This window comes from Sorex fumeus, unplaced genomic scaffold (assembly GCF_029834395.1).
Source record: "Sorex fumeus unplaced genomic scaffold, SorFum_2.1 ptg000098l, whole genome shotgun sequence".
Lineage (NCBI taxonomy): Eukaryota > Metazoa > Chordata > Mammalia > Eulipotyphla > Soricidae > Sorex > Sorex fumeus.
In genome coordinates, this window is record NW_026606155.1 from 15,595,914 (window position 1) to 15,623,432 (window position 27,519).

At 38.8% G+C, this 27,519-nt stretch overlaps 1 protein-coding gene across 1 annotated transcript in view; it reads left to right on the top strand.

Moving 5' to 3' along the window:
• CEP128 (centrosomal protein 128) overlaps positions 1-27,519 on the top strand; it is a 512,196-nt gene that overhangs the window by 473,180 nt on the left and 11,497 nt on the right. Inside the window, exons 23-24 of the mRNA XM_056134021.1 lie at positions 6,894-6,971; positions 9,237-9,350. Coding sequence (XP_055989996.1) covers positions 6,894-6,971; positions 9,237-9,350 — 192 coding nt within the window. The remainder of the gene's footprint in view (positions 1-6,893; positions 6,972-9,236; positions 9,351-27,519) is intronic.

The following is a 27,519-nucleotide window of genomic DNA, read 5'->3' on the forward strand; positions in this document are numbered from 1 at the left end:
CCTTGTGGACAGCAGGTATGAGCCGGGGGTGTGGGGGCGACTGAAGCCTCATGGGAAGGGGGGCGTTCTGGTCCGTCCTTCACGCCCTACCGAGGTCACCAGTCACCCCCCACGAGCGGCTCTCCAGCACAGCCACGGCCCCAGAAGCACAAGGACTTAATGCAGAACCCAGCAGCTTGGAGCGGAAAAGTGAACGGACTATGCGTTGATCCAGGCCATCAAGTCTGCGGGAGGGGAAAGGGTGTTGCCCCATTCGCCCTCTCCTCTCTGGAAAGAAAGATGGCGGCCACATGGGAGCCTTGTGGACAGCAGGTATGAGCCGGGAGTGTGGGGGCGACTAAAACCTCATGGGAAGGGGGGCGTTCCGGTCCGTCCTTCACGCCCTACCGAGGTCACCGGTTGCCCCCCACGAGCGGCTCTCCAGCACGGCCACAGCCCCAGAAGCACAAGGGCTTAATGCAGAACCCAGCAGCTTGGAGCAGAAAAGTGAAAGGACTATGCGTTAATCCAGGCAATCATTTCTGCCCAGAGGGGAAAGGGTGTTGCTCCCTTCCGCCCTCCTCCCTCTGGAAAGAAAGATGGCAGCCACATGGGAGCCTTGTGGACAGCAGGTATGAGCCGGGGGTGTGGGGGCGACTAAAACCTCATGGGAAGGGGGGCGTTCCGGTCCGTCCTTCACGCCCTACCGAGGTCACCAGTCGCCCCCCGCGAGCGGCTCTCCAGCACGGCCATGGCCCCAGAAGCACAAGGACTTAATGTAGAACCCAGCAGCTTGGAGCAGAAAAGTGAACGGACTATGCGTTGATCCAGCCCATCAAGTCTGCCGGAGGGGAAAGGGTGTTGCCCCATTCGCCCTCTCCTCTCTGGAAAGAAAGATGGCGGCCACATGGGAGCCTTGTGGACAGCAGGTATGAGCCGGGAGTGTGGGGGCGACTAAAACCTCATGGGAAGGGGGGCTTTTCGCTCCGCCCTTCACGCCCTACCGAGGCCACCGGTTGCCCCCCGCGAGCGGCTCTCCAGCACGGCCACGACTCCAGAACACAGAAACCAATTTCTTAACTATCTGACTTTCAGTAGAAATACTTCCAGGGTCAATAGGTAAAATAGCAGAAATCCAAAACCAACATTTAATTCTTGAACCCAGCTGTAGAAAGCAAAACACTTCACAATGCTTTTTCAGCATGTCTGATTTGGGGGGGGGGGGGGTAAACTCTAAATAATAGTGGTGAATCTTTTATTGAAACAATGAATCTAATCAAAGCAGATAGAGTGTTAACTAGAATTCATCTGCCTCACAGGGACGGGGAGGGGTGGGGGGTGGGGTTTTATTGGGGTTCTTCATGGTGAAGAATGGGTGTTGGTAAAGGGAAATGTGTTTGATATTTGCATGACTGAGACATAAACCGGAAAGCTTTGTAACCTTTCCCACAGTGATTCAATAAATAAAAAAAATTAAAAAAAAAAAGAGATACTCTATTACTAAGTTGACTAGAATGGTTTTCTTTGAAGACAAAAGAGAATTTATTGCTAGCACAAATTTTTCTATATTTTAGGTTAATTGGTCACTGATTTCTTATTAGTATTTGTAGCTAACAAATCACATATACCCTCTTTTCCTGGCCTAAGTGGGGGCATCTGATTTTTTAGTCATCTCTTGAAGTGCACACTTTAGAAATGAAGAGTTCTCCAAGAAATCCACATAGCTCTGAGCACTAGGGCCTTTGATGGATGTGCATCAGTAAGTCACTTCACTAGCCTATTCTCTATTACTGTTCTGATGGTTTCAGCAAGTGTCTTATATGGTTTGGATGAAAAGAAGGCCTGTGAAGCTGATACAGCTGTTGTGAATGGAGCCACCACAAATGAAAGGCACACAGTCTATCCTTTTTTTATAATCTCACCCTTCCTCTCATTGGAAGTTGTTTATTCAGGTCCTTTTACCATCTTTCAGCCATTTGTCAAGAAAGTTTTACAGTGGATCTCTTTCCAAATGAAATAGAATTGCATTTTTCAAACCCAAATAAACTGCTTCATAATCCTGTTTACTTAGCATCTGTACGGTGCCAAAAATACACATACTCATTTTTAAAATAAAAATATAGATGTCTCCTTTAATTTATTGCCTGAACCTCAAAACATAATTTTGTAGCGCTATAAGAAAATGGTGGTTGTGTTATTTTGATAAGAAAATAAATGTGATTTTTTTACAAAGAAATAGATTTACCAAACTAGACCTATGATTAAATATGCTTCTTAAGATTTGTCTGGAGACAGGAATCTAGAAATTGCAATGCAGCCCCTTTCTAATCCTTAATTGCTGTGGCTTATGCCATTTTATTATATTATTCAATCCCTGTTGCCTGAACCGGAGGAATGACTAAGGAAAAATGTACTGTGCACTAATGAGACGGTTCCATTCCATACTAGCTTGGTGTATGTGTTGGAACTTTAGAATAATAACATTGTCAGCTTATTTCTTGCCCTTTTCATCAGACACCTAAACATTAGTCTATGTGCAAAAGCCACAGATAGGCCTAATGTACAGGGTTTCTGAGTTGCACTGTTTTCTTCTACCATTTGATCTTACCTCAACCCTGGAAAAAAATAAGTGTAAAGCAAGCTTCTGCTTCTTGGCTTTTAATAAAGAGGCCAAGATTTAGTGATTTGATAAAAACATGGTAACTCTCCCTTCACCTTTATTTAGGTGACATTTATAGAGCAACTCTGATGACTAGGGAGTGTGTTACATGTGATGGAGGAAGAAAAGGGAGCGCTGCTATCATAAATGTTCATCTCATTACTTAACTTCGAAACAACAAAACAGATTACTCCTCTGTGTAGGTGCTTGAATGCATGGTCTTGAGCAGACACTTCAGCACTACTGGCAGGATGAAATTTCTCCTGGGATCATCTTTAAACTTATTTCCCCAAATAGGCTCAACATGGATATATCTCCAAAATTCTGACTTCTAAAAATGTTGATAGCTAAAATGCCTTTAGGAATTTAAGTTAAGCACTCATTGTTACAACTTCTGGTTGCTCTCCTTTTCAGCTGATGACTCGCTATGAAAATATTTATGTAAAAATGCTTCCATTTCTGCATTCAGAACTCTTAGATGTGTTTCCTTTGCTACCACATGACAGTGAGGAGAGTGAGGAGGTTATTTACACTCCAATCCTTCATTGCCTCATCTGTATAATGGGGATGACAATGTACATTATACAGTGATGGAACAAGTGGAACAAGTCAGACGCTTATTAAAAACTGAATTACTTTTTACAATTCAGTCTTTCATTTTGCTATTAAACAGAATTAGGAGTCATTCATCATTGAGAAGGCCCACTCCATAAGCTTCTGAAATGAATCACGAATTATACAGGGCACTGGCCCTTCGTGAAATAGACCCAGCACTTTTCATCTTGCATTATAACACTAATACAAAATTTAGTTTTCAAAACATTTTTAAAAGAGAAGCAGTATTTAAAATTTTGGTGAACATCTGAATCAGTTCTTTTAGAAAAATGATTTCAGAAAATTAACAGTAAGCTGCTATCATTTGATGGTATCTTTATTGAATAATAATGACGACATTGTTGACAATTCTGCACAAGGTATTTTTTTCCATAGACGTTAACAAGATATCTCTAGATCCAATCTGTTCCTTATTTTAGACTTTCTGCTGATGGATTTTCTCTCTCTAGCCCTGTTAATTTTCATGTGAACATGACATTTCATGTTTTCGCGTGAACATGAAATGACATAATGTGACAAGACTCTGCCCATAGAATCCCAACCTATCTCAACATTACTTAAAACAAGAATTTGAATATGTATACATATATACTAAAGACTAAGGTCAAAGTGGCACTTAGCACACTTGCATGCAACAATAGAAAGGAAAATGTACTTGCCCTAAGTAACAATCCTGAAATTTGAAATTTGAGAGGCCTGCAGGGCTGGATTCGTTGTCTTCATTATATCTTCTTACATCATCTTCATTATATCTTCATAATATTATGCAATCTTCATTGCTTCTTCATTACATATTCTTTCTTATATACTCTTAAATTTGAATATCTGTATGCATAATGTTCTAAAGGCAAATAATTTTCTTTATATAATTTTTGTCTCCGAATTTGCCCATTTCTACACTCAAAGTTCATTTAAAATAAAATGTCATCTATGACTGTAGATATTGTTGTATCAAATCTTAATGTTGATTGATTGACTGAAGTATAGAGTGAAAGCATGTATACCAGAAAGTGTTTCTGATGTTGAGGAAGAGATTTAGAAACAGCAAATAAATAGGATATGAAGTAAGCTGCAAGTAAAGTAGACAATCAGAGAGTATAAACATCAGTTCATGGAGACAGAGCTTCCAGGGCAGGAAGCAGAAAATACTTCAATTAAGGAAGGAATCAAGGAATATTTTCAAGGTTTACCCACAAAAATTGGATCCATTTAAATATGTATTTAAAAACATAATAAAATAGTGAAAAAAAACAGTATGTAAAAGAATGTAAAAAAAATTCACGCTGTCATCTGGTGGATGGAAATTTTAAGCAAAAATATTTGCATAACATGCTATATTTTTCAATAAAGGAAAAATCATTTGCTTATTTTTAGAAAAGGAATATCAACATAATTGGCCATAATTTGAAGGTGGCACATAAATGAGAAAACAAAAATAAAAGAGAGATAAAATTTAAAATGATGTCTACTGGAATCATTGATTCTGAAGATTTTATTCACTAGACATTTTATTGTAAAATCACAGTAGCATTTTTAATATTGTATTGTTCTTCAGGAATCACGATAATTCTTGAAAAACTCTAATTGTATTACTGAAATGAATACAGCTTTTATGGTGGCTAAAACTGTTTGTCTTCCAAAACCTATATGTCAGAACCCGTATTAAAAAACCGTGTCATTTTGATGTATCTTTCATACATGTGAAAAAATTAAATGAGGCTATTTAAAATGCATGACAGTTTAAGTGAGCACATGCTGTAAAAAGACTAACAATCATATAAATGTTAAGCAGAAGGAACAAACTACTAAATCCTTTAAATGGAACTTGAAAAGGAAGATTTTATGAACTTGGCGAAACAGTATGTACAATTTCAAAATGGGAAATAGGGATGTTTCAGTTTCTCAGATCATATTATCAAAAGGAAAACTGAAGGAAGGAAAAATTTTGGTTTCATGTTGACATCTAGGAAACATCTGTAACTCCAGCTAGAATATTAAAAGAGAATTGATGAATTGACTCATAGAAGAGAAGGTGATATCCAAGCGCCTGCCAAGGAGATAGTGATTGCAAGTATGTAACATTCACGCTGCAGAGTTCCAGAAAATATTCTGGAGGACCAAGTCACTAGAGGAGGAGAGATCAGAATATACATTCACAGTGACTCAAAGGAGTTAAACCTTCAACTCTGTTCTTATGCCAGTCTCGTGACACCCCCTGGAGTAGACTTGTATGACTTCCTGGAGAAGTAGTTCGGGAAATGCTGCTGCTTCTTGAAATGAAGGCAGAGAATAGCAGTGGGATGAGAGAGAGACTTTAACAAGGAAGATAAGTGAAAGCAAGTATAACAAATTGAGTTAGAAAATTTCTAACACTGTGTAGCTCCCCTAACTTTGAACTCCCCCAGGGAAGAAACTCCTAATTGATTATTTGATAACCTAGTTTGAATTCAATTTAGCTAGTAAATTCTAAGTAGTTATTATTTGCAATAATTATTGCTTTACCATGTGTTTGTAACAATAAATCTTCATATCTCCATAACACAGTGGACTTTGATGTCTACTTGTATCAAGTCCAATATGGTGGTTAACCCTCTTCTATTTTGTAGTTACACCACCTGGAGAATATTGTTCCTAAGATCTTTATGACTGGGGCCAGGATGAAAAAGGGAACGTGGGGGCTTATAATGATTTTAGTCCCATAGTGACACAAAGCACTGTGATCATAATTTATTTTTTCAGAACCATTTATATGAGAAAGAGTAGGGTGTGGGTACAATGACTATTAGATGGTTACAAACTCTCAACTCTGCAAATTGACCACCCAGTTCTACCATGCCCCAGCCAGGAACTTGTTTATTAATTACAATTCATTTTTTAATTTAAAAGGTAGTATCTTTTGCCAGGCTAGTATGTGCTGACATTGTGGCAGGACTAAGAATTCAGAAATGTGTATGTTATAGTTTCTGGTCTTCAGCTTATTCTAATTTAACTTCTGAGTTCACATTGGCTTTGAAATTTTTTCCCCCTCTTAATTTTATATTGCTTGGCATAAATCAGTGACCAGATAATGAAAGACTCCATGGCTTATTGACTTATAATCAACAAGATATTATGTTTCTGATGCAAACTTTTAATTTTAAATATTTCACTGAAGGCTTTTCAGAGCATCTCCTCTTTCTTTTTAACTAAAATGATTGTTGAGGACTCCGCTTTATATTGGCCATATGTGGGCCTCTCTAATATGCTCCACAAGTAACTACAAATTCATCTATTTCTCAGTATTACCTTGTGGTTTATTTCTGATGTTCACTGAAGCAGGTTTGTAAATTAATATTAATTTGAAATGCTCTATACAAAGTTTCATAGCATATCAGTTGAAAGCAATTATCCACAAAGAGTTTTTATATGAGTCAGTCTTGCAAATACATCTCATCTACTTTTTGAAAGAAAATAATTCTTCTTTAAAAAAAGTACATTTTCCTTAGAAATGCTGTGATGTCTGTTCTTATTAACTCACTAAATCGACACTTTGAACTGCCTCTACTCAAGGTACAACTCAGTGACTTTTTCTAGCACTTGGATTCTGAAAATTTTAATACATTTTTCATGATGTTTGGTTTCCTTCTGTTTCTCCCTCCAGAGTACACGGGTGGCCTTGGACCATCTGGAGTCTGTGCCTGAGAAACTGAGCCTACTAGAAGATTTCAAAGACTTGAGAGTGAGAAAAATTTGGCTTGTCTTTTTCAGTAGTTTTATCTGAGTGAGAGCCCTGACATCTTCCTGATGTGCAAAGAAAATTGTAGAGAGAGGAAAGACTTGGGAAACATTGGGGATTTTAACTTTCAGTCTTACCAGAGATTATTGACCTTTGTGTAGTTGGGATTTAAATGAAGCTTATTATTTAAGTTTTGGGAAAAATTAAGATTTTTGTGTTTGAGCCCCAGCTGTCTGTGCTTGGGACTTACCTTGGCTCTTTGGTCAGGGATCACTTCTGGTGGTGCTCATGAGACCATATGAGGTGTCAAAAATCCTCCCAGGTCTGACACAAACACAAGGCAAGCATCTAACTGCTCTACTCTCTCTCTAGCTAAAATCGAGATGCATAGGATATATCTCTGAAGCTCATGTGGTCCCCTGGAACTCTACCTATAATTTAGAGAAACCTGAGAATTAAAAGTGTTACATATAACATTGACAATAGATAACCAGTTTTAATTTGTGACTTATCTTCCTCAAAATTGCATTTGTTTTGGAAATTAGATAGTTTAGAGATCAGTCCTACACTATAATATGTGCATTCAGATAGTCATAGATTTTATATCATGCCATTAATTGATAAAGATTATATTTAATATCAAATAAATGAATTATATTTTTGAATTTTGCCTATAATTTTTTTGGTTTTTAAGTTTCTGATTCAGAGGAAATGCAAAGCAAAATAACACTGTCATCCAGGTATTTCAGATAAGATTCAGGCTAGAGAACATATTCACATATCTCCTAGAAATGCACATATTATTTTATTTTACTTTTTATGGGAGCCACACCCAGTAATGCTCAGTGGTTACCCATGACTCAGCATAACTCTTGGTGGTGCTCAGGGAACCATATTAGGTGCCAGGTATTGAACCTGGGATGATCAAATGCAACGCAAGTGTATTGCCTACTGTACTATCTCTCTGGCCTCTATAATAAACAATATTAGTATTTTCTAATCGTTTGACCTTGTGTGGATAAAAATGGAAAATATTTTGTCTTTAAAAACTCTTTGCCTTAGCTTTAAAATATAATTTAGGTTTTAAATATAATGTTTTATAGACTGATCATGTAATATTGACTTACTGAATAAACTAATATTATGCAGTTCTCAAGGTATGCACTTTTAACTTTGCTTTTTGTTAAGTGTAGATTGGTAATTCATAATATTTTTAGTGTAAACCAGAGTTGTTCTGATATTTCCAGGAATGTAAACTATAACCAACAGAACAAAACCTAGTGTTTCTACTATATTTTAGCGAAGTTTCACGTTTTTCTTATAACTTGATTATATATTTACATTCTAAATCCCTATTAATGGATTATGAACCCAGTGTCCAGGAAGATTCAATTTCTATTCACATTTAGATGACCCAATGTGAATATCCAGCTATCTATATTGTTCCTATCCTTTCTTATTTTTTCTCTGTAGCTAATGGCATTTGTTACTGAATATCAAAAGCTTTCCTTATGTAAAAAATAAAAGATTAACCTTTAATCATGGATCACTTTAACCTTTCTCTCTTATGTTGACCAAAATAGTCATATGTACAAGTCTACTATGACAGAAAGTTTTTTAAATTATTATTTTTTATAATATGGGCTAATGCTTATCTACATAAGTCTAAGTTATATCTACACATATTCTTATATCTACATCTTTGGGAGAATAGCTTGAAAATCCAGAATTATTCTTTTCAATACTAATCATTAATACTACACTAGCATGTGACATGGACCAAATTAAAGACCAACGGGATGACAAGTGACAAGTAACTAATCGTTAAATTGAAATGTTTAGCTTTCAAGCAGAAAGAAGGTCACTAACCAGTAGCAGCCAAGTACCTTATATAGTAATTACAGTGGTGGCTTATGTAATTATGTATGCAACGAAAGTAGTAGTTTGTAATACAAATAGAATCTAAGTTTTGTATGTTTTTCTCAATTCCCAATGACATCCTATAGACGGGCATTATTTTCATCCATCCAAATAAGCAATTTAGGACCGTGTTTTTATTTGTAAGGTAATATCTGAGGTGATCACTTTTCCTTTAAGGTTGAGAATTTGAGATTACCCTATAATGTTCTCTAAATACCACTTACTTATAATCTATACAGACACACATTGATACTTCCTTAGTTTAATGTTAGGTTCTGATTTTTCATTCATTTACTAGTCTTACTGAATTTTCACTTAGTTATCACTTAATATTCTATGTCTTTGCAGGATTCCAGCAGTTTTTCTGAAAGAACAGATGGGAGATACACTAAGTACAGAGTTCCCAGACAGTCATTTCAGCAGCAGCAAGACGGCACCAAGTACAGATGCAAAAATTTCAAAGTAATGTCCTTCATATACCTTTTTCTCCTTTGAGCGTTATCTGCTTTTCAGGTTACAGCCCTTCTAAAGAAGCCTCTGGGGGCCTTATGTAACAATATCTATAAAAGACAAAACTTGCCTTGACACATAAGATAGATTTTCAATTTTATGGAGTACAGAATAAAAATCCAAGCATTGACTTGTAACTTCTCATCTGGAATCGAATCCTTAAGTTTGTGTTGTTTAATATGCTATTGTTTTCCCATGGAAAGTGACTTTCCTTGAGAAATCCTGCCATAGGAAATTCCAGGAAATGCCTGTTCTCATGGTTGGTCTAAATCTTAGGGTGGATATTTTCTTTCGTCTACATGAAAGCATAGCTTTTCTTAGCTCTGAAGTCCCCAGTAGGTCAGGTAGCTAACATATAGTGGTACTTTGTAAATAGTAGCTTTGATATTTATAGTCAATCTTTTTCTGAGGATGTGAAGTCCATAATAATACTGCAGCTTAAGGTTCATAAATGTAGAATCAACACAGGAGGCTGGGAATATCTGATTATATTAGCAAAAGCTTCCTGTTGTGCAGACTGTTCCTCAGAGTCTGCACAATATTCATCCCTATGGAGATAATTTTTTATATTATCTTTTTATTTATTTTGTCTTTTTTAAAATTATATGTTTCTTTATTTTTTATTAGTGAATCACCATAAAGTATAGTTAAAGACTTTTCTAGTTACAGACTTACAAACTTTAGTTCTTGTGTTTCAGTCATACAATGATCGAGTACCCTTCCCTGCACCAGTGCCCATTTTCCACCACCAATGGTCCCAGTTTCCCTCCCACCACCCCCACCCCATCCCCTCCACCCCGCCCCTTCTCTGTGGCAGGGCATTCCCTTTCTCTCTCTCTCTCTCTCTCTCTCTCCTTTTGGGTGTTGTGATTTGCAATAGATGTATTAAGTGGCCATCATGTTTGGTCTATAGTCTACTTTCAGACCGCATCTCCCATCCCAAGCGGGCCCCCCTAGCACCCTTTACTTGGTGGTCCCTTCTCTATCTGAGCTGCCTTTTTCCCCAATATGTGAGGTCGGCTTCTAAGCTGTGGAGTAATCCTCCTGGTACTTATCTATACTGTTCTTGGGTGTTAGTCTCCCATTCTGTTACTATATATTCCACAAATGAGTGACATCTTTCTATGTTTGTCCCTCTCATTCTGACTCATTTCACTTAACATGACACTTTCCCTGATGAACCACCTGTATGCAAATTTCATTGTCTTCATCTTTTCTAACAGCTGTACAGTATTCCACTGTGTAGATGTGCCAAAAGTTTTTTTAACCAGTCATCTGTTCTCAGGCACTCAGCCTTTTTTCCAGATTTTGGTATCATAAACAGTGCTGCAATGAACATATAAGTGCAGATGTCATTTCTACTATACTTTTTTGCATCTCCAGGATATATTCCCAGAAGTGGCATTTCTGAGTCAAATGGGAGCTCAATTTCTAATTTTTTGAGAAGCATCGACATTGTTTTCCAAAAGGACTGAACCAATCAGAATCCCCACCAGCAGTGAAGGAGAATCCCTTTCTCCCCACATCTGCGCCAACACTGGTTGCTTTTGTTCTTTTGGATGTGGGCCAGTCTTTGTGATGTGAGATTATATCTCATTGCTGTTTTGATCTGCATCTTTCTGATGATTAGTGATGAAGAGCATAAAATTATATATTTCCTTTTTTTTCTTTTTTTTTAGTGAACTCCATGTGATACAGTTGTTGACCTTACAAATTTTTGTACTTGGGTTTCAGTTATACAATGATTGAGTACCCATCCCTCCACTGGTGCCCATTCCCCACCTCCAATGCTCCCAGCATCCCTCCCATCTCCCCACCCCACATCCCACCCTACCCCTGTGGCAGGGCATTCCCTTTTGTTTTCTCTTTGGGGTGTGTGGTTTGCAAATGAGGCATTGAGTGGCTATCATGTTCAGTCTATAGTCTATTTTCAATATGCATCTCTCATCCCAGGAGGGTCCTCCCAACACCCTTTACTTGGTGCTCCCCTCTCTATCTGAGCTGCCTTCTCCCTCAGCATGTGCGGCTGGCCTCTAAGCCATGGAGTGATCCTCCTGGTTCTTATCTCGGCCATTCTTGGGTGTTAGTCTCCAAATTTGTTACTTTATATACCCCAGATGAATGCAATCTTTCTATGTCTGTCCCTCTCTTTCTGACTCATTTCACTTAGCGTGATACTTTCCATGTAGTACCACTTGTATGTAAATTTCATGACTTCATCTTTTCTAACAGCTGCTTAGTACACCATTGTATAGATGTACCAAAATTTCTTTAACCAGTCATCTGTTCTCGGGCACTAGGATTTTTTCCAGATTTTGGCTATTGTGGATAGTGCAGCAGTGAACATAGAAGTGCAAATGTCATTTCGACTGTACTTTTTTGCCTTGACGGGGTATATTCCCAGTAATGGTATTGCTGGGTCAAATGTGAGCTCAATTTCTAATTTTTTGAAGAATCGTCCATACTGTTTTTCAAAAGGGCTGGACCAGTCGGCATCCCCACCAGCAGTGAAGGAGGGTCCCTTTCTCGCCACATCCACGCTAACACTGATTACTTTTGTTCTTTTGGATGTGGGCCAGTCTCTGTGGTGTGAGATGATATCTCATTGTTGTTGTTTTGATCTGCATCTTTCTGATGATTAGTGATGTAGAGCATTTTCTCATGTGCTTTTAGCCATTCAGATTTCTTCTTTGGGAAAGTTTCTGTTCATTTCATCACCCCATATTTTGATGGGGTTAGATGTTTTCTTCTTGTAGATTTCAACCAGTGCTTTGTATGTCCTTGATATCAACCCTTTATCAGATGAGTATTGGGTAAATATCCTTTCACATTCTGTAGATTATCTTTGTATTCTGCTTATTGTATCTTTTGAGGTGCAGAAGCTTCTTAATTTAAGATAGTCCCATTTGTTTATCTCTGTTTCCACTTGTTTGGTCAGTGGAGTGCCGTCTTTTAAGATATCATTAGCCTCAATATCCTGGAGGGTTTTGCCAACCTTGTCTTCAATGTGTCTTATGGATTTTGGCCTGATGTTGAGACCTTTAATCCATTTTGATCTGACTTTTATGCATGGTGTTAGGTCAAGGTCTAAGCCCATTTTTTGCAGGTGGTTGTACAGTTATGCCAGCACCATTTGTTGAAGAGGCTTTCCTTGTTCCACTTCACATTTCTTGCTCCCTTATCAAAGATTAGATGTTCATACATTTGGGGTTGTGTGTACTAATATTCCAACCTGTTCCATTGGTCTGCAGCCCTGGCTTTGTTCCAATACCATGCTGTTTTAATTATAACCACTTTGTAGTAGAGTTTGAGGTTGGGGAGGGTAATGCCTCCCCATGTCTTCTTCCCAAGAACTCCTTTAGCTATTCATGGTTGTTTGTTGTTCCATATGAATTTCAGGAGTGCTTGATCTATTTCTTTGAAGAATTTCATGTATATCCTTATAGGAATCACGTTGAATCTGTATAATGCTTTCGGGAGTATTGCCATTTTGACAATGTTGGTTCTTCCTATCCATGAGCAGGGGATGTGTTTCCATTTCCTTGTGTCCTCTTTTATTTCATAGAGTAGCGTTTTGTAGTTTTCATTGTAGAGATCCTTTACATCTTTAGTTAGGCTGATTCCGAGGTATTTGATTTTCTGGGGCACAATTGTGACTGGGATTATTTTTTTCATGTCACTTTCCTCTCTCTCATTATTTGAATATAGGAAAGCCATGGATTTTTGGGCGTTGATTTTATAGCCTGTGACTTTACTGTACAAGGCTATTGTTTCTAGTATATAGTTCTTTATTTTTTTTTAAATTGGGCTGGAGCGATAGCACACAGCAGATAGGGCATTTGCCTTGCACACAGACAACCGGGCTGACCCAATTTTGATTCCTCCACCTTCAATTCCTCCGCCCCTCTCAGAGAACCCAGCAAGCTACTGAGAGTATCTTGCCCACACCACAAAGACTGACAAGGTAACCCGTTTCATATTCGATATGCCAAACACAGTAGCAAGTCTCACAGTGTTACTGGGCCCACTCAAGCAAATCGACAAACAACGGGAGGACAGTGACAGTGACAGTTTAAAAAAATTTAGGCACTGTAATTTACAGTGCTATTACTGATAGGATTTCTTGCATACAATGTTCCAGCTACATCCCCTACACCAGAGTATTCCCTCTGATCCGCCACTCTCTGCCTCACCCTCCACCATGGTAAGCTCAGTTCTATAGACCAGTTTTGTTGGTGCTTTTGAACCCATTTGACCCTAAAAAGCTATTAACCTGAAGGACTATTTCTCATCTTTGGCTTCATTTACATTGGGACTGGATCATTTTGCTGTGGAGGTGGTGCTATGTATTGTGAATTATTTAGTGACATCCCTGGAGTCTATTCACTAATTAACATAGCATTTTCCCCCCATCCTAAGTTAGGACATCTGAAAATGTCTTGCTGACTCTCCCCCGAGAGGGGAAGTTGCCCCCCCCCACAATGAGAACACTCACATGTAGATAATTCATCTCTATTTGAGTGATATGTCAGGTTATGGGAGGATAGGGATGGGAAAGAGAAAAACTGAGAGCTCTTCTGACTTGTTCTTTGACTTGTTTATAATTTTTTTTTTTTTTTTGCTTTTTGGGTCACACCTGGCAATGCACAGGGGTGGTTACTCCTGACTCATGCACTTAGGAATTGCTCCTGGCAGTGCTCGGGGGACCACATGGGATGCTGGGAATCGAACCCGGGTCAGCTGCGTGCAAGGGCCGTACCTGCTGTGCTATTGCTCCAACCCCTGTTTATAATCTTTAAACTTTAAGATGTATGAATATTCATTGCACTGGGTATATTCACTTATTAAAGTCAAATTTAATTGTTTCTAGTAAGCTTCTTTCCTCCTCTGAATGTACTTGAATAGAATGCTCATTGGCAATAAAGATACTCTAATTTCCACAGTTCCTCCACAGTGAGCTTAAAATGAGCACTCTATTCTTCCCATCCCAAACACAAACACAATTATCATGTCACACTATTGATACTCCTAGTGCGATTTTGTGCCATTTCTTACTTGATTTCTACAGGTGATATTATTGACTGTAGTAGTGGTCTAGTTTTCTTATATGACAGATTTTCAGTTTTCTAAATTGTCTTCCAACATTGCCATCGGGTTCCATATACTTAAGCATTTTCCACCACTTAACGACATACTGCTGACCTTAAGCAGGATTAGGCAATGATGGCTAATAATAACTGTTCATCACTGAGTGCATGATAGAACAAGTCATGTGAAATGACATTTTTTTTGCAAATGTCACATGCTTTATATGATTACCTCATTTAGTACTTTTTGTAATCCTGTTGGGTTAGCACTATTATTTTTCTCTTGCTATTGAGGAAATCAGGGTTATTGAGTATTGAAGTGGTCAAATACTGAATGTTCCTGTGTTTATAGTTTTATATCCTAGGCAATTAGACTATATTGGCTTGTTTTGGACTCTGTATATATTCATTTTTGTAGAAGTCACCACTTAGAAGACTGTAGTTTTGTAAAAGTAAGTTGTTTTCAAAAATACATAAATGCAGTCCAAGTTTCTTGAATAAATAACTGTCTAGAGGCAAATGATACGTTTATAACATAAGTCTTTTATAGTCAGATTTGGTGTCAGGTGAGTCAGTACTGTCTGTTGATATCCAAACGACTATAAATCAATGCAGCATGTAAAGTTATGAATGTTTAACATGTTCAGCAAACATTTCTCACTGAAGTCATATTTAAGATTATGTTTGCAGATGAAAAGGAAATCAGGCCTGGTGTATAAGTCACGACACTTAAAAAATAAGAAAAAATTCGGAAATTTTGTAAAAGGCAGTACAAATACTAGAAAAGTTCACCAAACACATTTTATGAGATGGTATTCCATATTAATGCTGATTAATCATTTCACAATGGTTATCTATTTCAGTGGTATATATGTAGACCTGTATATGCATCATCATATATAGCAGAGTACTGGACCAAATTAATACAGTAATTTACCACAAAACTTATGAAAAAATCATGTTTTTAAAAAATCCTGTGGAGAGGAAAATATGGGATTTATTTTTGATAGTTGTAGATACCAATGATCATTTAGTAATATACCTTTTATGAAAATAAAATATTTAGAAAAACTAAGATGGGAAGTAGCTTCAAAGGAAGAATCTACTTTTAGAAGTAAGGGTATGGGGCAGATAAGTGGTGAAAGACATGGTTTTCAATAGGAAATAGTCATCTTTATCCTAAAAGATGATTTTGCACACTTGTTTCAAAGCAGGTCACAAACTACTACCCCTGGATCATATCCAGTCTGCTGATTGTTTTTTTTTTCCTAAGCTTGAGCCATACTTTAATTGGCACTATGGATTCCAACAGTGTTCAACTGGCATTAACTTAAAAAAATCAACATTTCCAGAGAGTTGTCTTTTCCTCTGATCCACAAGTGGTATTGATCCACAGTGTTGTAGATGTTAGCAGCAAATTTCACTGATAAAATTCATGGTGATTAAGATGTCAGAATTGACCACTTCCATGAATCTTCCATTAGTCACCAGCTCAAAACTGATTTTACACAGAAAATTTAAGAGTGATTATCTAAAACATTTTTCACACTATTTTTTCAGTAACATATGAATATTATCTTTAATTACTTTAGCTCAGAACTATGCCTGATACAGTTGTTCCTGTCCAACATGAGAGCTTACCCTCCCAATGAGAATAAATGCTAAAGGCACTGTAAATCACAAGAAACCCTTCTGAGAATGTCAAACTTACTCAATGTTAAATAATTTAACAAAAATGTTATGTTAAAACATGGTCCTATCCTGTCCTCCCATGGTTCATCGATTTGCTCGAGCGGGCCCAGTAACATCTTCATTGGAGACTTTGTTGTTACTGTGTTTGACATATTGAATACCTCACGGGTAGCTTGCCAGGCTTTGCCGTGTGGGCAAGATACCCTTGGTAGCTTGCCAGGCTCTCCGAGGGGGTGGAGGAATCTATCTTGGGTCAGCCATGTTGGCTGCGTGCAAGGCAAATGCCCTACCGCTGTGCTAAACAAAATACCACATTTGTATCAATTTCTCACATAGCACATTTCAGAGAAATTGTAAATTTGCAGAACACTTTGGACTATATTTTCAGGGAGATTATAATCCTTACTCAAAGATATCAGTGAAGCTGGGGCTGGAAAGATAGGCACCTGCCTTGTATGTGATCGACCCAGATTCAACTCTTGGTACCCAGTATGGTTCCCTGAACCTTGCCAGGAGTGATACCTGTGTACAGAGCCAGGAGTAAGCATCACTGGCTCTGCACTCACACACATATACACGAAAGGGGGGAGGAGGAGAAATTTTCAGTGAATAAGTTGGATAGATAGTATAGGGAATAAAGTACTTGCCTTGTAAGTAGCCCAGCCTGGATGGATGCCCAGCACCAAATATGGTTCTTCCAAGCATTGCCAGGAGTGATCCCTAAGCACAGAGCAGGGAGTAAAGGAGTCTTTTTTTTTTTTTTGTGGGAGTACTGCTATTTATTCAGCCACTGATTAGGTTGACTGAATTGGGTGTGAACTCTACCTTACTTTTTTTTTCATTTTTTATAATTGTAATTATTGAACCAACGTGACAGCAGTTACAAAGCTTTCGGGTTTAAGTCTCAGTCATACAATGAAACACCTGTACCTTCACCAGTGCCTATTCTCCACCCCCCAAAACCCCAGTATACTCCCATCCTACACCTTCCCCCTACCTGTGGGGCAGATGATTCTCACATTGCTCTCTCTCTACTTTGATTACATTCAATATTTTGACAGCATACCCACCATTATTATTTGGGATTTTACCTCAACACTCAGATCTGCTGAAAAGACAACAGTAGACAATTTGTTTTCTTTTGCTGTTTATGAATAACATATGAGGTCGCGCGGCTGCAGCAGTGGCCCTGCAATTTTTAATTCCGAAATTTTAACAATTAAATCTGGAGGGTAAAAGGTAAAGGTAAAGGCCCTCCCGTTGATCGTCGATTTGCTCGAGCGGGCCCAGTAACGTCTCCGTTGGAGACTTTGTTGTTACTGTGTCTGGCATATCGAATACTCTCGGTAGCTTGCCGGGCTCTCCGAGAGGGGCGGAGGAATCGAACTCGGGTCGGCCATGTTGGCCGCTTGTAAGGCGAACGCCTTACCCGCTGTGCTATCGCTCCGGCCCTAAATCTGGAGGGATTTCTGCCCAAATCTGCTGGGTTTCAAGATTTGTTCCTGAGTCTCTGGGATCATGGACGTTAAGCAGCTTGATCAGGAGCCAGAGAGGCTGTTCGTTGATGGCCATTTGGGGTCTTGTTGGGAAGAGGAGGAAAGGGCCGACTCCACTCCCATCCCGTGAGGCTCTGCATGTCACGTCACTGAGGGCCCAAACCTGACTGTCCAATGGCCTCTGGCGGATGGCGGCCACCGAACTGCCAAGGGGGAGCAGGTGGAGGGACAGCACCCTTTCCCCCCTAGGATGGCCCAGCAACAGTAACCTACTGTGGGATCCAGACGCATTTCTGCCAAAAGCTGTTGGGTTTCAAGATTTGTTTCTGAGTCTCTGGGATCATGGCCATAAAGCAGATTGATCAGGAACCAGAGACATCATTGGTTGGCGGCAACTCAGGGTCTTGTTGGGGTGGGGGAAAAAGGGGTCAGCTCCACACCCATCTCGTGAGGTCCTGCATGTCTCATCACTGCAGGCCTTAACCTGACTATCCAATGGCCTTAGAGGATGACCGCCACTGGGCCGCCAGGGAGAACAAACCAAGGCATGAAACATATTCCCACCTGGGGTGGCCTGGCGCCAGTAACCTACTGCAGGGACCAGACGCATTTCTGCCAAAAGATGTTGGGTTTCAAAATTTGTTTCTGAGTCTCTGGGATCATGGCTGTTAAGCAGTTAGATCAGTAACCAGAGAGGCCATGCCTCCAATTATATAGCTGAACCTGTGGTGGTTTATGGGTGTGTCTCCCACATGCCTAACTTTTGGCCATTTACTTTCTTGGTAAACGTTACCGTAAGTTTTTGGGGTCAGGCACAGTAGCAGTTTTGGGGTATCTGGAAGTCTGAAGGCACCATCAGGCTGCTGATGCGCTCGCCTCACAGGTACCGATTGACCTGCTGGCAGCACCATACCCCCGCTGATTGCTTTTGTAAATAATTATTTATAGTGCAGCCATAATTATTTACATATTATAATTGCTCAGGGCTGGAGCGATAGCATAGCAATAGGGCATTTGCCTTGCATGCAGCCAGCCAGGCCTAGCCGGGTTCGATTCCTCCACCCCTCTCGGAGAGCCTGGCAAGCTACCAAGTGTATCTCGCCTGCACGGCAAAGCCTGGCAAGCTACCTGTGACGTATTCAATATGCCAAACACAGTAACAAGAAGTCTCAAAATGGAGATGTTACTGGGCCCACTTGAGCAAATCGATGAACAACAAGAGGACAGTGTTTGTTTGTTTGTTTGTTTATAATTGCTCACAGCCACATATTGCTATTCAGTGGCAGAGTTAAAATAGTTAAAATGGAAAATATGTAGTCTACAAAACCTTATATATTTACTTTCTGATTTCCTATAGAAAAATTTTGCCAATCCTATTCTAAATGGAATTCAACAATCCATTCTCTCTTTCTTTACACATTATGTAAAATGCCACTTCTTTTTTGTCAATCAAGCAACTCCTCCACCAAACTCTTTGGAAATTCACAATATTTCTCTGCCCATCCAACAAATACCCAGTGAGTAACGGTTGCATACCAGTAACTTACTGGACACACAGGACCCTGAACATTGTCAAAGTGCTTTGCCCTTTTGGGAGCTTCCATCCCAGTTATGATACATTCTTGTTTGTTGTCATAATTGTTTAAATAATATGAATTTCAACAAGTATTTATTGAATGTCTACTTTTTGCCAACACTTAACTATGGGACTAGAGAGGATAGCTTACAAAATTGTTATCAATATTAAGAAATTCAAAACCATCACAAAAACAACTAATATGGGAGGAGAAAGAGAAAGAGATGACAAAGGAGGCCTGCTGAAAAGGGCCGTGGGAAATCAGCAAGCAGAAACATACGCCAAAGTTTTTTGAAAAGATTTTTGTGGGGCTGGAGCAATAGCACAGCAGGTAGGATATTTGCCTTGCACATGGCCAACCCAGGTTTGATTCCTAGCATCCCGTATGGTCACCCCTTTCCCCCTGAGCACCGCCAGGAGTAATTCCTGAGTGCAGATCCAGGAGCAACCCCTGTGTATCGCTGGGTGTGACCCAAAAAGCAAAAAAAAAAAAGTTTTTTGATGACATGATACAGGGAAGTGTTTCATCTGTGTATGCTTGAAAGAGGAGATCACTGTTGGTATCGCAGGTGTAAAAACCTGTCTGTGTTACTGTGGACAGACAATGACCATTGGAATGACAGAACCATGTTAGCAATGAGCTTCTCTCATGCTGTTACTGATGTAAGAAGACAGTGAGATGACAACATGTCCACACAACTGGTGACGGGAAAAACAAGCAGATTGTCTTTCAGTGGGCGAGAGTCCATTTCCTGCCTTTATTCTCCTAACAATCACCAGGACAAAAATGATCAGATTTCTAGAAACCTTTGAAAATTTTCAGCAGGATCATTGTCTACAATTGTTGAGGTCACAATGTAGCATTTTACCAAGATTACCAAGTCACTGGACAAAGCCTGATGCAAGATTCATAGTGCAGTTCAAAATCTGACACAACCTTTCTCCATCTTCATGTAGACAACAGAAGCATTTCATGGCCTTTCTTTCATCTGTGGATTTCTGTGCATGTCAGACTATCTTCTTTGCTGTCCCAGTTGTTTCACACAATAGTGTGTTCAAAAGTCAGTCAGCAACATGGCCCCACTATTCTGTAATCACAAAGACACATAGTTTTTATCTAAGAGAGCACTATTTGCTACCTGCCTCTTTTATTCTGCTCTCATACTAAATATGTGGCTTTAATTAGCTCAGACTTTTGCAAAAGTAAAATCAGAGAAAGCATTCTTTGTTCTCATCCACTTTCCTGGAAGGAAAATCATGATTTTCTGCTTCTAGTTGAAGAACTTGCCCCTTCCTTTAAAATAGGTGGCTGTTTTACAGGATATGATGAATTAGTTGAGGGTGTGTTGATAATGGTTTTCAGCATGGTTTATAAATTAGAGTTTGTCAAAGCCCAGTGATGCCACATTTGTTCATTGTAAGCATGTGTATATTGTAAGCACATGTGTTAGTCCTGGAAGCTGTTTTCCCTATCTTGAACCTCTCCATGGGTTGTTTATATTCTGTGATAGAAATACTGGATGTTAACAATTTCTCTCTTAGATCAGCCATTTCTGTCCATATCTTGGATCTTCAATAAATAGTCTGCTAAAGCATGCTATGCATAACTTGTACAATTCAAGATTATAGAGAATTTTCTTTAATTTCCATTAAGCTATGTGACTAGTGTGTTATTCTGGCAACCAGCTTTACAAATAATGTTTGCGAATAAGAATAACAACCAAGGGGAAATTTTAGATTTACTTATAATACCGTAGTCATCTCATTTACAACCACTTCTCTCCATGCTCGGATGAAAAATCATACAACACCTGCTATATTAATATGGTTTCCTAAGCCAGAAATCATTTACCATTCTTTTTATTTTTATTGAGGGAAAAGGGTAGAACATTCACTAGTGGCAGTGCTTAGGGCTTACTCCCGACTTTGCACTCAGGGTTGATTCTCAGAAGTGCTCTAGATAAGAAATGCAGTGACAGGGATCTTGACTGGGGCCAGCTGCATACAAGGCAAATGCCTTCACACCTGTACTACCTCTCCCATCTAAACCACCATTCTTTAGGCTTCTGCTGTATAGAGATTAAGTTGCAAGGCTAATAATAAAATGACTTAATAGGAAATTGCATAACTCTAATTGAATGATGAAACTTGGGATGTGCAGTTCTACAGTATTGTTTGAATTTTAAGGGCAAACACGATTTCATCGTTGACCTAGAGCACACACTGAGCCTATGAAACACATTAGACTGGTGATTAGTGTTTTTCAGTCTGTGAATTGCTAATAAAAGTTAAAATACATTGTCAGCTCTGCTTAGATTATATGTACAAAGCCATACAGACACTAGAGCCATACTCATATCTGACAGAAATTGGTTTTATTGGTGTATGTGGAGAGAAAGTCAGATTTGGGCCACACCCAGCAGTTCCACAGACTCTGCTCTGAGCTTGGGGCCCACTCCTAGAGATGCTTTATGAATGATTTAGCGTGGGATCAAATCAGGGAAGGCAAGTGCCTTAGCTTTTCTTCCATCTCTCCAGCCCTGAAGGGCTGTTTATTTCGAGATGATAAAGTACTAACCAGCTGTAAAACTTAACTAGTAGATTTTGAGTTGCTCTTTGGAAGTTAAACAAAAGGTTGCCAAATGAACGAACCCTGAGCTCAGAGCTAGGAGCAATAATAGCCAGGCCTGAGGATGGCTGGGTGTGACTCTTAAGCAACCACCAAAACCAAACAAAGAATAATGGACCCAACAAGAGCATTAAGAAAGAAAATGGGTTGGAGAGAGAGAAAAACATAGAGGTTGGAGAGACAAGATGAGAGGAAGGGAGAGGAGGGGAAGGGAGGGAAAGGGAGAAGAGAGGGGAATATATTATTAGTTTTTCATTAGCATTGTATAGAAATCATATAATCACGTTTTAAATAATACTCACTTTAAGAGACTTTGCATTGACAATGAGGCAGCATCTTTAAAATGTTTGCATCTCTGTCGTGTGTGTGTGTGTGTGTGTGTGTGTGTGTGTGTGTGTGTGTGTGTGTGTGAGACTTACGTTTTTACATTGAGTCATTGAGTTTCAGGCCTAGAATGTTCCAAACCAGTCCCTTCACCAGTGTCCCAAGTTTCCCTTCAGTCCTTCAGCCTGCCTCTATGGCAGGCACTGTTTTTCTTTTCTCCCCCATTTTAGGCATTTGTTTTCCTTCCTTCCTTCCTTCCTTCCTTCCTTCCTTCCTTCCTTCCTTCCTTCCTTCCTTCCTTCCTCCCTCCCTCCCTCCCTTCCTCCCTCCCTCCCTCCCTTCCTCCCTTCCTCCCTTCTTTCCTCTTTTCTTCCTTTCTTTCCTCCTTTCTTTCTTTTTCATTCTTTCTGTTTCTTTTCTCTCTCTTTCTCCCTCTTTACTATTTTTTTCTTCAGCTCCCTTCCTTTTTTTTAATGGTACTCAGAGGCTATTTCTGTCACTTTGCTTGTGGGCACTACAATTGGTGCTCAGGGAACCTCGTAGTGCTGGAGCATAAGCCCAGACCTTCCCCATTGCAAAGCCTGTGCTCTTGCCCTTGGGACCCTCTCCCAGGCTCTCTATCTAGCATCTGAAATCAGTATCACATCTTTCTAAATATCATTACTTATGCTTTTTTTTTTTTTTGGAGAGAAAGCACATCACACCCAGCTGACTGTACGTGGGGAACACTCCTGGAAGTGCTTGAGGGACCAGAAGTGGTACCACAGATTAAATTTGTGTCAGCCTGAAGCCTGATCCAAGGCACTCTACACCTTTGTGCTATTTCTCCTGCCCAATGACAGTTGTTTTTTTTTTTTTCATCTACTGTGAGTAGATGTGATTTCTGAACGTGGATTCAAATAATGTAGCACCAAGTCTGAATTAGGTATTTAAAAAAAACAAACAAGATAAACTATTAGTGAGTTGTTAGGGTTATGGCATTTTTATACAGTAGAATATCAGTTGGGTTTAAACCAAATGTTTTCATTAGGAACAAAGTTTTTATGAGTTTGTTCATTTGTGAATGAGGGTAGCTTTGGACTTATACTAGTAGTATGTACACTTTTATTTCATGTGGTAAAGATAGTGACTTAGAAATAGAGTTTTTTTGAGAGATGCTCGTCAGTTCGAACAATAAAATGTAGTGCCAAGAGAATTTAGAGATGATCTGACACATTACCTTCGAACTTTTGCACAAAGGTGTTGGGGATTGTGAAAGTGGCCATCTCCTATTTCCCAAATTTAGAACAGAATATAATCTCATTTGTGCACTTTGGTCTATAATGATTATGTATAAGCACCATTGAGTTTCTTTGTGTAAATGGAAATGTGTTCAGTTGTGCAATGGTGCAATGGAAAGAGGAAAAATAAGTCTTGCCCTTTGGGGGAGGTTAATAGCTAAAATAATAGCCTTTACAGATCAAGCTATGGAAGTTAGACTTTAAGGAAACTATTTGACCATATATATATCTTGCAAAGAATAGTTATCTGTTGAAGAGGTTAAGCTTTTTTCAAGCACCAATGAAGTATTTGGAATTAAGATTAGACAAGAGATATGGTGGTAAGTTGTTAGGCTAAAGATGAATTCAAGAAAACATTTCTATCACAGATTCAGAAACAGAAAAGTGATTTTTTTCCTTCTCTCCAGGGAAAGGGTTAGACAAATTAAAATTTTCAAAAATTAAATGTATCATTTGTCTTGCATACTTTGGACTTATAGCACTCCTGAGAGAAAAATACTTGGTAGGCGTCATTAAATATTAATCATTAGAGATCAGTTTAGCAGAGATTTAGTCAGGTTGGAACAGCTTTTAAGAAACTAATTATAGTGTGGGTTATGAAAGAGAAGTGGAAGAAAAACCAGGGAAAATATTAGAAAATGCAAGTCTCTTCTTTACCCAGTGGAATTTTTGCAGGGAATTCTAGTTAACGGACTTGTTACAACTTAAGACAGCAATAAAAGTAAATTGCATAATGGGCTGCAGAGATAGCAGGTAAGGTGCTTACCTTAAAGCTGACCCAGATTTGATCCTCAGCACCCCTTTAGGTCACCTGAGCGCTCCAGAAGTGATCCCTGAGCACAGTTAGGAGGAAGTCCTGAGCACTGCTAGGCTATCCCACTCCTCAAAAGAAAAAGAAAAAAGTTGTGCTAACAATGTAAGAATTGGTGAAAAGTAAAAGTTAATATGCTAACATTGCAAAAATCTTTCTTTTAAAATTAGCAGTTTTTAATACTAAATTATTTATTATAGAAAAGTTAGAATTAGAAAAAACCTCATCTTCCAGTCACCTTGCAAAATGTAGTTACATAACAATATAGATTTATTGAACATGAAGGATTTTTAAAAATATTCTTTTGTTGATTCTTTAAAGGGACTATGGAATATTTTAGGATGGGTGATCTTTTAGCATTTATTTCACTAGCTACATTTCTCATTCATTATCGGAGTTAACCAAACAAATTGCTCCACCAACTAAGAACAGCCATGCACCACCACCCATGGAATAGAGAAAGAGCTATCAATCTGTCAATCCTGACCGTGTCTGGACCGGGTGAGATTTCTTGTATTTTTTTTTTGTTTTTTAAAAAAATTTAATGAAACAAAAATTACCTGAACATGTACCTCAGTCATTTCAATAATAATTTTGCCTTTGTTTTCTTCATGACTATATCATCATTTGACACTTTGTTTATATACTTTTGATTCCTGGTAATTTTTTTTTTAATTAGTGAAACACCATGAGGTACAGTTGTAGATTTACTATTTTTTGTGCTTGGGTTTTGATTATACAATGATCAGATACCCATCCCTCCACCAGTGCCCAATTTCCACCACCATGGATAATATCCCCCCCACCCCCATCTCCCCATCCCCCTCTGCCTCTGTGGCAGGGCAATTGCCTGTGTTCTCTCTCTCGTTTTGGGTGTTGTGGTCTGCAAAAGAGTCATTGAGTGGCAAACATGTTCAGTCCATAGTCTACTTTCGACATGCATCTCCCCTTCTGGGAGGATCCCTGTATTTCTAGGGCTGGAGCGATAGTACAGCGGGTAGGGTGTTTGCCTTGCATGAGGCCAACCAACCAAACCGGGTTCAATTCCTCCACCCCTCTTGGAGAGCCCGGCAAGCTACTCGACCCTCACGGCAATGCCTGGCAAGCTATCCGTGATGTATTCGATATGCCAAACACAGTAACAACAAGTCTCACAATGGAGACATTACTGGGCCCACTCGAGCAAATCGATGAACAACGGGAGGACAGTGACAGTGACAGTGAGTTACATTTCTAATAATGGGAAATAGTCTGACAGACTTTAGATGAATTATAAAATGTTGGGACTTAGAGACATATTTGAGTTAAAATGTGTTTTCTATACATAATAAAAGGAAATATGTATAAGAAATTCAATAATTTTAAATGGAAAGAAAACAGTTCCAAATTACATGTACCTGTAAAACATAGTATGAAATATATGAAGCAAAAGGTGATAGAACTATCAGAAAAAAATAGGAAAAGTTCATAATTATAATTAGATATTTAAGCATTCCTTTCATGATAATTGATAGAACAAAGTGAAAAAAAATCGATATAGAGAAGACTTGACCAATACTGTTAGCCACCTAAACCTAATCAAGACAGAAATCGAACAGGAAAATAGAATGCACTATGAAAGGGGAAATTAACTGGCAGTTATGCCCCCCACCACCTGCCTACCTTTGGGGCGAGGGGCCCCCCATTGGCACAGATTCTGAGGTATAGTTCTGAGTCCCACTTCCTGCGATCTAGAACCAGCAGAATTCCCTTTTGCCTTAGCACCCTTTGGGGCCTTTGTGGCTGAACAGGGACCTTCGTGCTTGCTGTCACTGCAACATTCTACCCCTGAGAATGTACTTAAAACCTAATGCATATCCTTTTCTTTCCAGAGAGAGTCCTGTACCTGACTTGCAGTTTCTTTTGAAATGCCCATAATTAGTGAAAACCAAAATCACTTGGTTAAACACCCCAGGATCTTCATCTTAAATACGCTTAAACTCCGTGTTTGTACATGGAAACCTAATGATCTTGAACTATCTGAGAATTATGTCCATGATAGTCATTCAGAATAAGTTTACCTTTTATGAACTTTTTTATTTGGCATGTCATATTTGCATATATACATATGTGATAAATAGCATTTAGTGCTCAGAGATTAAAACTTCATCAGTAATCATGTTATATGAGGCATTACTGTATGTGGGGGCTTTTTTTTTATCACAAATATATATATTTTTCCTTAAATTTTTATTAGTGAAACACCATGAGGTACAGTTGTAGACTTACAAATTTTTGTGCTTGGGTTCCAGTTATACAACTCACAGCTGTCTTAACTAAGATATTGGATTACATTCTTGATCTCTTCTTTTCTTGTTAGCCTCAATTACAGTCTTTTAACTAGCATTCCCATTTCAATACGTGTAGCCCTCTGATCTTTTCTTTACATATGCACTAGAGTAAATGTTTGAAGAATAAAAATTAAAGCATATCTTATCTTTGTTTAAACCTTTGATTGCCTTCTGATTGTACTTAAAAGAAACAAAAAAACTTTCTTTTTTAAAGTTGTTGAGTGCCACCTGGCAATGCTCAGGGCTTACTCGTGGCTCTGCACTCGGGGATCACTCCTAGTGAACCCTGGAGACAATATAGGATACTGGGAATCCAATCCAGGTAGGCCACTTGCAAGGCCAACGCCCTTCCCACTGAACTCTAACTCCAGGCCATTAAAAGAAAAATAAAATTCTGAAACTCGATCCTGTAACCTGGCCTTTATTGTCACCTTTCCTCAAGACTCAGAGTGCCTATGCCATGGCACTTTCCTGCAGTACTCCAAACGGGACTTGTTCTCACTTCATGACCTTCCCAGAAACTTAGGACATAAATCCTTCAAATTTTAATTCCTGCAAAAAAAAATTTCCTTTAAATGATTCCCATTTAAACCCCCTCTGCCCATCAATCCATAAATTTTTGTCTGGTTGATTTTTCAATTCTTACTTAGTTTTCCATCATTGCTTCAAGGCTATCTCCCAGAGGGATTTAAGACCTCAGGTCTACATGTAGTATTTTATTTTCTAGTTCTTATTATAGCTACCATATTTTTATTATATTATTTTCATATCATTGTTTAATGGTTCTGTCTTCTTCAAGCCCATATTATATTCTTCTGTTTTCAGCTTTGTAGAGGGACTTCAAAACACTGCTCAGGGGAACTTCTGGTGATAATCAGCCAGCCGGGCTGCTGGAT